The sequence below is a fragment of the Pelodiscus sinensis genome, chromosome 4 (assembly GCF_052426305.1).
Source record: "Pelodiscus sinensis isolate ZL-2025 chromosome 4, ASM5242630v1, whole genome shotgun sequence".
Lineage (NCBI taxonomy): Eukaryota > Metazoa > Chordata > Testudines > Trionychidae > Pelodiscus > Pelodiscus sinensis.
In genome coordinates, this window is record NC_143055.1 from 42,860,223 (window position 1) to 42,873,742 (window position 13,520).

Consider the following 13,520-nt stretch of genomic DNA (forward strand, 5'->3'; position numbering starts at 1 on the left):
AGAAGAACTAGAGGACACCAAATGAAATTAATGGGTAGCAGGTTTAAAACTAATAAAAGAAAGTTCTTCTTCACTCAGCGTGTAGTCAACCTGTGCAACTCCTTGCCAGAGGAGGCTGTGAAGGCTAGGACTATAACAGAGTTTAAAGAGAAGCTAGATAATTTCATGGAGGTTAGGTCCATAAAAGGCTATTAGCCAGGGGATAAAATGGTGTTCTTGGCCTCTGTCAGAGGCTGGAGAGGGATGGCAGGAGACAAATCGCTTGATCATTGTCTTCGGTCCACCCTCTCGGGGGCACCAGGGAGACGCAGAGCAAAGCCCCAGAGTACACGGGCGGCAGGACCGCGAGGGCAGCCCCATTCGTAACTGCGGATCCGACATAAGTCGGATCCGCGTAAGTCGGGGACTGCCTGTATATAAGCCTGTCAACTAGTCCAGTTGTATCACTACCAACATTTTTATGGAATGTAGCAGTTAATATTTAGATTAGTCCTTCAGAATGTCTGCTTAGGGGAGCAGACAACTGTGTGTGGGAATAGGTATGCATATGCCACTCTTGATCAGCCTTTAATCTCGCTAGATTGTGAAGTGGAGAAGTGTAGTTATGTTTTTTTATATATATATAATGACATATTTGAATTGCAATTAGATCAATTATCTGACTAACTTCAAAAAAGTAAACCTTAAAGTTACCTGAATTTGTTCTTCATAGAAAGAACCTGTCAGGACAGATACTAAGTAAAGAGAGAAGCAGTTTTTGTTTTGTTTTTTGTTCAAAGAAGTAGACCAGTGATGTGGACACTATAAGTTCCTAGATAAGAAACTAATTAGGAATATATGCTCAAATACAATTGTGCATTTTTATAATAATTTTCTGCAGTGAAATACTATACTATACTATACTATACTATACTATACTATACTATACTATACTATACTATACTATACTATACTATACTATACTCCTGTAGTAATTGACTCTAAATTGGAGTTAATTACTAAGGTATCTTGCATTATTTTCTTACCTGTAAAATGTTGCTTGCATATTGGCAGGAGAACCTCTATTTGGGGCATTAGAAAATAGCTTTATATTGTCACTATAAAGTTAAGGGATTTGTGTTTAATGCGTCTGTAGAGTTGCTGTAGCCATGTCAGTCCTAGGATATTAGAGTGATGTGGGAAGGGGATGAGGTAATATCCTTTGTTTGACCAAATTCTGTTGGTGAGAGAGACAGGCATTTAGCCACACAGAGCTCTTATTGGGCTTGAGAAATGTACTCCCAGCATCACAACTAAGGGCATGTCTTCACTGTCCCCTGGATCAATGGGCAGTGATCTATTCAGTGGGAGTTGATTTACCATATCTAGAATAGAGGCGATAAACTAATTGCCAAACCACTCTCTCATCGACCCGGACACTCCATTAAAATGAGAAGAACAAGCAAAGTCTACAGGAAACTGTTAGCTGTCGACTTACTATGGTGGTAAGTAGTATTCCCTCTAAGCTGAGCAATTGGGTGGCCGCCCAGGAGAGATTCATATGCTGCACAGCTGATTAGCAGAGTGCCTGCAGCCAGCAGCATGTGTTTCAACTGGTGGTGAACATCCACACATGCTTGAGTGCACACAACAAACAGAGAGGTGAATGGGTAACTTGATACCTGGTAAGCATCCCCATTCCCTTGTAACTGTTAACCCTTGCCCACAAGTGGCCCCTTTCCCCTCCCCACGGCCCACAATGGAAGTTGGCATCGTCATGGGGGGCCAGAAGCAGCAGCCAGGCTAGAGCAGCCCCTGCTAGCCCCAGGCCATGCACAGGGGCCTGTTGGAGCTGGAGCAGCCCTTCACGCACGGCAGGCTGCGGGCAGGGGACTGCTCTTGGGGAACCGATTAACATAACCAGTTAATTGATTAATCAGGATTTTACATTACTACCCATTGGCACCTCTGCAGTCACAGGACAACAGTACAGATCTTAATACCATGCTTGTGAGTAGTGCCATTGACTTCAGCAAAATACTCACATGATCAACTTCTTTGCTGATGTGGAATCCTCTTAAGGTACATCTTTCACACAAACCATCACTATTAGTGGATTTTTTAAGTAGCAAAACAGGATCTAGCAGTAGGAAATAGCTCTTCTGGGAGACTGCTCTTCACCCCTGACACTGCAAGTTTTGGGGCCCCTTGCTGCTATGATGGAAGGCCAAGTAGTCTCTCCTAATGGGGAGCAAGATCACAAACCACTTCTCTTGGTTACTGTTGAGAGTTCTTATAATATGAGATTCTGCTTTGCTGCTACATGATAGCCAGCTTTTCTAGGCCAGAGTGAAGTAGGAAACAGTGACAATCTTTTTTGAAAATATCAATTATTATTAGTCTAATAATGGTAATTGTTGCATTCCAAAGAGATTAAAATTAATTCATAATGAAGTTTCACACTTCTAGAAGACAAATGAAGCTTCACTAGATGAAGTGCATTTTCACTAGAACACTATAAATTCAATAAAAGTAGGTTGTAATGTATGTATTATGTGTCTGACAGAATAACCTTACTTTACATTGATCTATTCTATACTGTCATAGCCTCCACTTTGTTTTTAATGTGCCTAACATAATGCATAAAACGGTTGACTGTATTTTTGAATGATTTTTATAAGTATAATCTGAACAGAGAAGTTTGTTATACTTTTTTCTATTCACTTTATACATCCATTGGCCTTTAACATTTTTTATACCTAAGATTTCTTCTTTTGTTTACAAAAATAAGTAGGAAAAAAGTATGTAAAGGAAAACTTTGTCTCCTCATTTTTTCTGTTACTGACATTATCTGCAGTTCAAATAGGACTATAGCAAGTAAAATCTCAGAGTGAAGGAAAGCTTAGAAAAATGAGACAGCCTCTCCAGACTGGCACAAAAGAATAGCTGACTTAAGCCAAATCTCTGCCAGTTTAGTTACAACAATGAAAACCTTTCATTCCAGGCAAAATCAAGAGGTCTAGAGCAGGTTTGAATCCTCAACAAATCAACTTTTGAAAAATAAAATTGTCATAATCCCAATTTTTGAAGAGTCTTTGTTGCTTTGAATTTAATCTGTAACTTTTTCTAAACTAACATTAAGAAATTCTTCCAACAGCTCAGAATCATTTTAGTATTTTTCTGCACTACTGTTTTAATAGGCTGGCATTTTCCCAATATGAGTTTTATTTGACTTGAGTCTTGAAAGAAAGAAAAATGTTTTAATGAACGAAGTTATAGCCCAAAGGTGTTTTGTTCCTTTTGCAGTCTCCTACTTTACTGAAAAAATTCTCTCTTCTAAACAAAGATTTTAATTGGATAGTCTTTCTTCATTTTGCCTTTCCATTATTCTGTTACAGTCCTCCTTGGCCTTCTCAATACAGCATGATTTTAAAAACAGAAAGACTTGTTAGGCCCCTGTTCTGCAGAAACTTATGGAGACTGAGACAACGTACCTACTCTTATGCATTAAGACAGTCACATACACATATGCCTGTAGACTCAGAACCTTATATTGTCTGAATATAAGATAACTTTACTTGGATGAAAAATGTTCTAGGAATTCTACTATTTTTCACTGGTGCTGGAACAAAATTTAAAAAATAATAAATGTAGATGGTGATATTGTGATAACTCTTCCAGGCTTCCATTGATGCCCCGCTGCACTATTGAATGTTTCTATGGCATAGTGAGGTCCCGTGGACTTGGTACTGTAGGCCAACAGCATAAATTTTAACCCTCGCATTTAATATAACTTATGTATTAAGTGTTTGAATTTTGACCTACACCATGCCTTCATCAGATTCAGTAGATGAACTGTTACATATTAAATTCCATTAATAATCTGTGGCCTTGATCACTGAGTTCTAATAAATATAATTATTTCTTTATCCAGCAGTGCTTGTAAGTTCTATGTATATCTTATTCTGAGTCACACATATACTAAATAGTTAAAAGATCTAAAACATGAATTCCTGTGAACTTTATTAAAAACAAATACTGGTATGATAGCTGAATTATATATCTACTGTAGGTATAAACATAAGATTTCTTTTTATATGAAAAATAATCCTTTAAGATCAACTGAATATAATTTCTACACAGATCCTTAGTTTAATCCATTGTATAGTATTAAGTTCTAAAACTGAAAAACATTATTACCAACCATATAGGTAGCAGTTCTCTTTTAATTTCCCTATGTGTATGTAACAATTTTTTCTATTAATGCTAGTTATGTGTATGCATGGAGTACAGAATAAACTACTCAGCTTTGTTTTCATATATACCATTCATAGGAATGCTAGAAAAACTTCCCATTTTCTAAAGTGCATAGTATTGTTTCTTGCAATAATCAAAACAGAGGCAATAATTCCAAAGCAATGATATTTTTGTCTAACCTTCAAATGAATAGCAGTTAAAATACACCAAAAGCGGTAAGGAATGAGTGGAAGAAATACAGATATAAAAGCAAGGCAAGACCTAGCTAGAATTTTTAGCCTTAACAAAATGCATTTAAAATATCATGGGAGTGATTGTATACTAGAATCCAATAGCTTTCTGCTAATAAATTATCACTATCCTTATAATTTTTAAAAATTTACAACATTCTTTCTGCTCCCAACGTGCTACCAAAATCTAAGCTGTGTTTTATTACAGCCAGGAAACAGCATAGCAACAAAGCAAAGATTGACACAACCAAGAACTACAAGTGGAAATTCAGTTAATAAAACTGATACCAAAGTTATCTTTTTAAATTTTAGTTGAATCGATAGTTTACACTTTGTACAGTTCATATTATGGCATATCTCATCACTTCAAATAAGCAGTTATTTTCATTAAAAATTGAGTGGGCTTTATACACTTTTAATATAAGAAATTTTTCAGTATAGTATCTCAGAGGCAATATATATAATTCAGTGCTATTGTGATTCTCACTTCTTTACTGGAAAATGTTGTTGCTTAGATATTAAAGGGTCAGCACTGAGCATAATCTTGAATGGGAATGAACATCGTCAACTTACTCCCCTTGACTTACAGGAAATACATTCAGCACCTCAGATAATCACACCTTTTTTTCCCTTTTCTGGATAGCTCCGCTTCCCAAGTTTAAAACAGCAAGTGAGTTGCATGCTCTTCAATCCCACTCCAAGAAAAAAAACACACTGAAGAAATGGTTTAGAATTTACTTATTTACTTTTTTCATATTTGCTGTCTGTGGTGCTGTTTGCAGAGCTCAGTTATGTAAGTTTTAGTTAAAGGGAGGATGGGAGGGGGTGTGTTTAGAGTACATTTCTGTTAGTGAAAATTGTGGTTCAGTGTTTTCCAATTACTAGAAAAATCATTAGTGGTGTAGGATTTCTGGGACCTATTTCCAGTTTCACCATTATCCTGCTTAGCCTCCATAGTGCTTGAGTTTATCCATCTCTAAATGGGGATAGTACCTAAAGTACCTACCATGCAGGTTGGATATGAATCATAGAACTGGAAGGGACCTCAAGAGGTCATCAGGTCCATTTCTCTGCACTCATGGCAGGACCAAGCACCATCTAGATTAGGGTTGTAAGCGACTAGTCAGGTAGTCAACTACCTGATAAGCCTAGGCTTATCAGGTAGTCAAGTCACTACTCAACTACTCGCTTCCTCCTCCCTTACTACCTCTGTATCAGAGGGAACAAGGGGGGGAGCAGGAGCCAGTGCTGGAGGAAGTTGGCTTTGGTTTCCCCCAGCACCATCTCTGTAGAGGGGGAACAAGGGAGGCAGAGGCTCAGCGGGGTAGCTGGCGCAAGCCAGGACTGCTTCAGTCCTGGCTCATGCTGGGTCCCCAACTGCTGCGCCTCTGCTTTTTAAATGTAGTAAGAGCTGTCTGGCTCTTAGTATGTTTAAAAGCAGACCGCAGCGGGGGACCAAGAAGGGGAGCCAGGCGGCTCTTACTACATTTAAAAGACAGAGGCACTGCGGTTTTGGAGCTGGCATGAGCCAAGACTGCCTGGTCCCAGCTCACACTGCCACTGGGAACTATGCCCAGCTCCTACTAAATTTAAACTGCAGAGCTGCAGTGGGAGTAGTGAGTGCACCCCTCCCCCACCTTATCAACTAACCAAGTTGTTGATGGAAACTCCATCAACTACTCAATTAGCTAATTAAATGCTACTTAACATCCCTTTTCTAGATTGTCCCTGACTGATGTCTAAGATGCTCTTTAATATCTCCAATGATGGAGATTCTACCACCTCCTTGGGCAACTTATTCCAGCGTTTAACCACCCTGACCGTTGGGAAGTTTTTTCAAATGTCCAACCTAAACATCCCTTGCTGCAATAAATATTTGTAAAGCACTTTGAATAAGTCTTGAGGAGTCAGGTTTTGGTCCACTTTCATCTTACATTGTGTACTGCTTCCCAAATGATTAGTGAATCAGAAATTGAATCATTTCCCTTGTGAGAAATCTTGTGCATTCTCTCAGAGAAAGGAGTAAATGAAAAATGCCATGATTGCATCATTGTTTCCCCTTCACTTCAACGGCCATTTGTAACTCAATTCTCATCTTTTTTTCTTCCTCTACAGTCATACCCATCCAATTACATGGACCAAATGAAGTCAAACAAACATAGCGTCATTTATCCGACCCCAAATATGTTGCGTGATACATTCTATCCAACCCCAGAAGGACTATCTAATGGAATCCAAATGGAGCCAGTTGATCTTACAGTGAATAAACGAAGCTCTCCACCTTCAACAGGAAGTTCTCCTTCTCCTCTGAAATTTCAGACTATACATAGAAGAGGCTCACCTGGATTATCTTTGTCCTCACCCAGCCCACCTTTGAAAAAATTCACCACCCCACCTCCCCCAGGTGTTCAGCCTTTTCCCATGCCATTAACAATCCCTCCAGTAATGGCTGCTCTTTCACGTCATGGACTTAGGAGCCCTGGAATACTTCCAGTTATACAGCCACTTGTGGTCCAGCCTGTTCCTTTTATGTATGCTCCACATCTCCAGCAATCTATACTTATGTCTACGGTTCTTACAGAAGAGTTGGAAAATCCAAGTAGCATGCCAGGTAGGTGCTGCTGTGCTGTATTTCTCCTTTATCCAGGACTCTTTTATGCAGGGCAGTTGCCCTGTCAACAGTTTCAAGGGGGTTTCTCTACTGCTGTGCCATTTAGTGGTTTGGGGTTATATTTTGGTTTTGTTTTGGGGAAAGGGTGGGGGTGGAGGAGAAGCAGGGTGAAGGTGTTCCTCCACTCCATTCTGCTGCCTATAGGGGGAGTAGATTTGTTTTTTAGTTTGCTGTGGTGTGATTTGGTATTTTTGTTTAGTTCAGTTGCTGGGGGAAGGGAGACATGAAACATAAAATACCTAGACTTCACTGTTTGATCTTTTCCCCTAGTTTTATTGGTTCAAATTCTGCTCTCGCTGATGCCCATATAAATCTATTGATATCCGTAGAAGTAATCTAGACTACGTCTACACTGCATCCCTCTTACGCAAAAGCCTATGTAAATGAAGTGTTGATTAGCATATTGCCATGCTTCATTTGCATAATTAATTAGGGGCCGTCTTTGCGCAAAAAGGAGCTATCGACACAGCTCCAGTTTGCGCAAAAACACTCTCTTGAGCAAGAGCCACTCTTCCTGAAAAAATGAGGAAGAACGGCTTTTGCTCAAGAAGGTGTTTTTGCGCAAAACGGAGCTGTGTAGATGGCTCCTTTTTTGTGCAAAACCAGTCCCTAATTAATTATGCAAATGAAGTGTGGCAATATGCTAATCTACGCTTCATTTGTGTAGACTTTTGCGCAAGAGGGAATCAGTGTAGACGTAGCCCTAGATTTGAACTGGAGTGCATAAGAATAGACTTGATGCAAAATATCATGTTAGTTTGGGGAGATTTTAATGTACAAATTTTGTCTGTTTCCTTTAACTCGCATAACTCTTTATATATTTGATTTTTTTCCCTCTAGTGCCTGTAATTGAATCTTATGAGACGCCCATATTGAAGAAAACAATCAAAGTAGAACCAGGAATTGAACCACTGAGGGCCGAGTTTTGTCCTGAACAAATGTCTCCTACAATGATGACTTCCTTGTCTCCTCAGCAAGTGATGTTGCAAGAGTAAGTAATTAATTCTAAAGTATCTATCTTGTTGATGCATAGTGCATTACTGTATATTGGGTTCCATAGACAAGGGCTACAGAATATAGGTTCTTTGAAAGGAAAATCATTGTGTTTTGAAGCACGTAGTAAAATATCCTAAATAAGGGTTGCAGACTGTAAATTAATGTGGGTGTTTTGCTTAGGTTTCTCCTCCAAACCTCAACTTTGTTTTCAGCAGTATAATGGTAAGTAGCTATGCTATGTACGTGCAAATTATATAGATCTTCTATATTTGCATAACATGTTCCTAAAGTCATATATGGGGCCAGTCATGCGAATCACTACAAATGCAGCTTCCAGTGCAGTCAATAGTAGATTTTCCTGCAAGTTTTGCAGAACTGGACTTATGTTTAAACAGGTATTAAACTGTGGTAACCTGGTATTACAGTGGGGATGGGGAAAATTTTGGGACCTTTTCTTAGAGAAGTAGTGACACCTTGTGATGATAGCAGGCCTTTGATATTTGCATAGGAGAAATGCCTTTTTTTGTCCCCTGTAGCTTCTTTCAGTTCTACCCCAGGTGAAGTGTTAAAAATCATCATTTCCTCAGGAAAATTCTGTCAGGCTGCCACAGTCACTCAGCTTTCTAGAGAGCCTTGCCTGGGCTTCTGCCAAAGCTGCAGCAGCAGCGGGCACTATGCTGGTGATGCCAGGGACTGCCAGCACAGTTATAGCATAGTTGTAGCAGAGCTGAAGCACCTAGTCCCATAGTCCCATCCCCACTGGAAGCATTACATGGGAGCAGAGTCCCCTACTTTCCAGGGGTGGAGAAAGAGAGAGCCAGGCCAGACTGTTAGCAATAAACCCCTGGATTGAGTAGCCCAGGCTGGGGCAGAGAGAATGAGTTGGGCGGCACTCCCCTTGATCACCATCTGGACTCCACATAGGGCACCAGCTGCTCTTTCCACACTCTGGCACATCAACCTTCTCCTACTGCCATCTAGTGTTGTTAGTTCTGCAGTGATTGCAATCTGAGCTGTAGTGCTGTGAAGACTCATGGTTCAGATCCTGCTATTGATGCATGATAAGGAGGCCATTTGTACATAAGAGTTCTTAACTTTATCCTTCAGAAAAATCTAGGACATCATATACAAAATACTACACTAAGCTTAAAGTTAGGAAAGTCAGATTTTGAGTTGCACAAGCAACCTTTACTTGATGCTCTCTGTATATTCATTGTGATATTTATATGATAACATACTACTTTTTCCACAAGACTCTTGCCTTATTAAACACATGGGTTGGACATATAATGTGGCTGAATAAAGGTGGCACAAGCAACTATACATCTGGCATCTTCTAACTCTTGACTGAATGAATTTGCAATCTAAATACTGGAGACAGGAGGGGAGGGATTGTATATTAAATATATAAAAGCCATTGATGTTTTACAATCTAGCTATCTTAATCCAAAGTCACTGTCTTTTGTATGGGAATTAAATTGTCCGACTTCTCCCTTTAAATCAAAGTTAATGTATTGTTCTGAGAGTATTGGCATGTGCAAGTATGGATGCAAGGCAATATGAAGTCTTAATTTTGTGTTTTCTTGTTTGTGTGAAATTAAATTTGATTCATGTTACCATCACCACAGGGACTGTGGGTGTGGGGACAAACGATGCTTAAAGATTCTGTCATAACATGATTTTTGGAAGACATTGTTAGCTGTTAGAGAAAAACACCCAAATGCACAAGGCTCAAATGAATTCAGATATGCTTGTGTACACAGAGATAAGACCTTATGGAATTACAGATGACCATTTATTTCAGCAGTTATTTAATATTGTTGGCCCATCTTCTGACAACATTGTCTCATTCCTTAAACCAGTGTACTCCTCTGGAAATCACTTGCAGATTCACTTTCTAATGGAAGAGAAATAAGAAAGAGAGTTTGAGTGTACTCTGAGGCTATATCTACACTCCCATGGAGATTGACACTATAAGATGGATCCACCAGTAGTCAGTTTATCAGGTCTTAGTGAAGACCTGCCAAAACAACTGCAGGTCTTCACTCTCCAATTGATCCTGTTGTTCTACCACAGACAAAAAGAGTAAGCAGAGTTGATGGGAAAGTTTTTCCTGTTCATCCCCTGTGGTGTGGACCCCATGGTAACACTCCATGATGTCCAAGATCCATCAACTCCAGCTACACTATTTATGTAGCTGGAGTTGCATACCTTAAGTCAACTTTCTGAGGTAGTGTAGATGTAGCTGAAGTATAACTTGCTTTATTTACACACACTTATTCAAGTCTGGACTGTCACAAACTGCAATCAGGCAATCTCATCTTTCACCAGTCAGCTTGCATGTCAGCACCTGCTTTTCAAGAAGCTAGTGTCTCAAGAATTGCCTTCAAATACAGAGAATAAAGCAGAGAATTTATTCTCTTCCGTCTCCATATCCTTTGTGAAAGGACTGCTGCATAACTAAACTAACAATAATAGAACATTTCTTCTAAGACTAAAAACTTGCTCACAATGTAGGAACTTATCAGACTGTGCAACAGCATCATCTGGTGACCCCAGCATAATATTTTCCCTGCATATACTCTGAGGTTGAACAACAAATCTTTCTGTTGCTGGGCATGCTTTTTTGAGTTACTCATGGTAACTTACGCTCACAGAGTTGTCACCTATAAAATATAGGACGCAGGGTTACATGAAAGTAAAGCCCAATAAATATTTCCACAAAACATGTTAACACTTTTTTCACTCAATCTCTTCATCTTTTTTTTATCTATTCTTATAAAGAGTTTAAAGGAATAATTCAGTGAATGCGCATTGTGCTTTTTGTTCCTACAGCCAAGTGCATAGCAATTAACGTGGAGGAATCATATCTGCTATGAAATGGGCTGCAGATTTTAAGTCCATGACCCTATTAACAGAATGAATTGCAGATTCCTCACAAATCATTAATTTCTAGCAAGTTGATTTACAGAGAAATAAGAAATCATGATAGTGCTTGTAATACATTTTCCTTTCTGAACCTGATAACTGATTTTTCAAAAGATATGAGTACCTGCAATTCCCATTGACTTCAGTGGAAACTGAGAGCTCAGAATTTCTAAATTTCAGGCCCTACAGATACTTTCTCCAAGTAACAAACTGCTTAAGATAAAACTGAAATGTTGTTAGATGTAATGTAAATTTAGTTTAAAAAGATGAAGTACAGTAATTGCTGAAAAAGCTGGAATTCTAACAAGTTTATTTTTATCAGTTGAAGGCAGGTTTCCTAGAAAGTCTAAGCATCTGTGTATGGCACTTAAGTTTTACATAAAAGCTAGAAAATATCTAAGAATTTGTAATATGTTTTCATTTTTCAGGTGTAAAATGTGGCTGGTGAAGCTTTATGATTTGAAAGACCTGTCTATTTTTAAAAAATATATTTTGCTCATTTACTTCCTCTAATATTGGCATAAAAAGTAGGTTCATGACTGTGCCAGTGATTTATATATGGAGCTGATAATATCCTTAGGTGTGCTTATCCACGTATATACATAATTATTTGTATAAAAAATTGTACAAGCAGTATGTATATGTCTTACCTGAATAGTACCTGTGGGGTTAAAAGCAAGAACATCATGTTTATGAAGGTGGAGTGCCAATTTCAGTCTTTCTGTGGGTGTGACATGAAGTCTTAAATTCTACTTTTAGGAACTGACATCAGTCCTAAGAGAGGCCGCACCCTTCTGCCAGCACCAAACAGGAAATTCTTAATTACTCTCTAAAGGAGAGGCTGGAACAATAAAGACTCTGAGTTCTGCTTTAAGACTAAATATATGATGTCTTTTAATAGTAAGAAAAAGCTGTTTTAAATTAAAAACAAATTAGCTGTCTTTTAAGGAAGAATAAAAATATAAACAAAAGCAATGAAAGTTAACTGGAAAGAGAGTTTGGAAATCCTGAGTTTACTTGCTGAGAAATGAGATTTTGACTTTCATTCCTTTATAAGTGAAAATAAATTAAAACCCAAGCATGCTGAGAAGAATATCTTTGGTTTTGCTTATGCCACAAAGTGAATATACTCAAAAGAGGAATGAATTAAAATATCACTACTAACATCTATGAAATTTGCTAACTCTTCTTACATTATATGCATATAATAGAATTTAATTCACACTGCCAAGAGACTGTCTTAATGAATAAAGGAGCTCTATTGTGGATCAGTGCATGTTTACTTTTGTTAAATATTTTTCATTTTAACCTATAACTTCATTTTTTAGGAATCACCCCTCAGTTATAGTTCAGCCGGGAAAGAGACCCTTACCTGTGGAGTCTCCAGACACACAAAGGAAACGCAGAATACACAGATGTGATTATGAAGGCTGCAACAAGGTCTATACTAAAAGCTCCCATCTAAAAGCTCACAGAAGAACGCATACAGGTACGAGTCTTGATACACTTTCTTTTCATCAACATTGGTTTGCATCAATCTAAAATAGGCTTCTAGATAAATAACAGGTGCTTCAGGCTTTTTTTAAACAGAAGGAAATACATAGGTAATGTAAATGTATCCCAATTATTCTGTTAAAAGTAAAGAATACTAACACAACATTCTAAGGGAAGGAAGTCTAAAGCAATCTAAGGCACATGTCACTGGAATTTCCATCATGTAGTGGTATAAGGTCCTCCCTTATATCTGAGTTGATTACAGAAATCCAGGATTCAAATTCAAAGCTGATGTAGTGACGTGTCAGGTATAAATGGTAATGTCATGCAGGTTAGACACGTTCGATATTCATTTGGGTTTGCAAAATGTATGTAATGTAGGAATATATATAGTTGGAGCTAGAGGTATGAATGATGATGGAGAAATAGTCACACTATCCCTAATTAAACTAGCAAATTACAAACCAAGTGTAGCCACATTGTGAGTAGTGAGATGATCTAGCTGCTCTGAGTTTATGCCTGTGGTCTCAGATACGGGTACATGCTCTAGGCATCCCATCCTGGCAACTATGCTGCTATGGCAACAATCTTTTTTTTAGCACTATAGGCCAGTCAGAGCTGTGTATGTCTCTTTGAGCTGGGAATAACATCCTTTATGCCAAAAATGGATATGCCCTTACAGGCCCTGGATTAGAAGAGGGATGTAGCAGGAAAAGCAACTAACAGACGATTGTAAATCAAGGCAGGCTTCCTCTAGTATTTCTTATATGCTTGTGTTAGTTGCTTTTTTTTTTTATACTATACCCACTTCCGCCCACTTGGTCTCCAAGGTACTCATTTGCACACCCTCCAAATGCTAAATAAGTGCAAGTTGTACTACATCACAAATTACATCACTGCTACATTTGGCTTTGAAACTTCCATAGGGATAGCACTTATTTATTTAGGCCTGAACTATGTGCCAA

General features: G+C 38.5%; 1 protein-coding gene across 7 annotated transcripts in view; it reads left to right on the forward strand.

The window, feature by feature from the left end:
• KLF3 (KLF transcription factor 3) overlaps window positions 1–13,520 on the forward strand; it is a 36,946-nt gene that overhangs the window by 19,853 nt on the left and 3,573 nt on the right. For 6 of the 7 annotated variants that reach the window (XM_006129527.5, XM_006129526.5, XM_089777845.1 and 3 more), the window contains exons 4-6: window positions 6,582–7,077; window positions 7,978–8,128; window positions 12,390–12,550. In XM_006129527.5, coding sequence (XP_006129589.1) covers window positions 6,582–7,077; window positions 7,978–8,128; window positions 12,390–12,550 — 808 coding nt within the window. Of the gene's footprint in view, window positions 1–5,109; window positions 5,260–6,581; window positions 7,078–7,977; window positions 8,129–12,389; window positions 12,551–13,520 lie in introns of all 7 variants that reach the window. The other variant, XM_025187967.3, reaches the window with a different exon arrangement.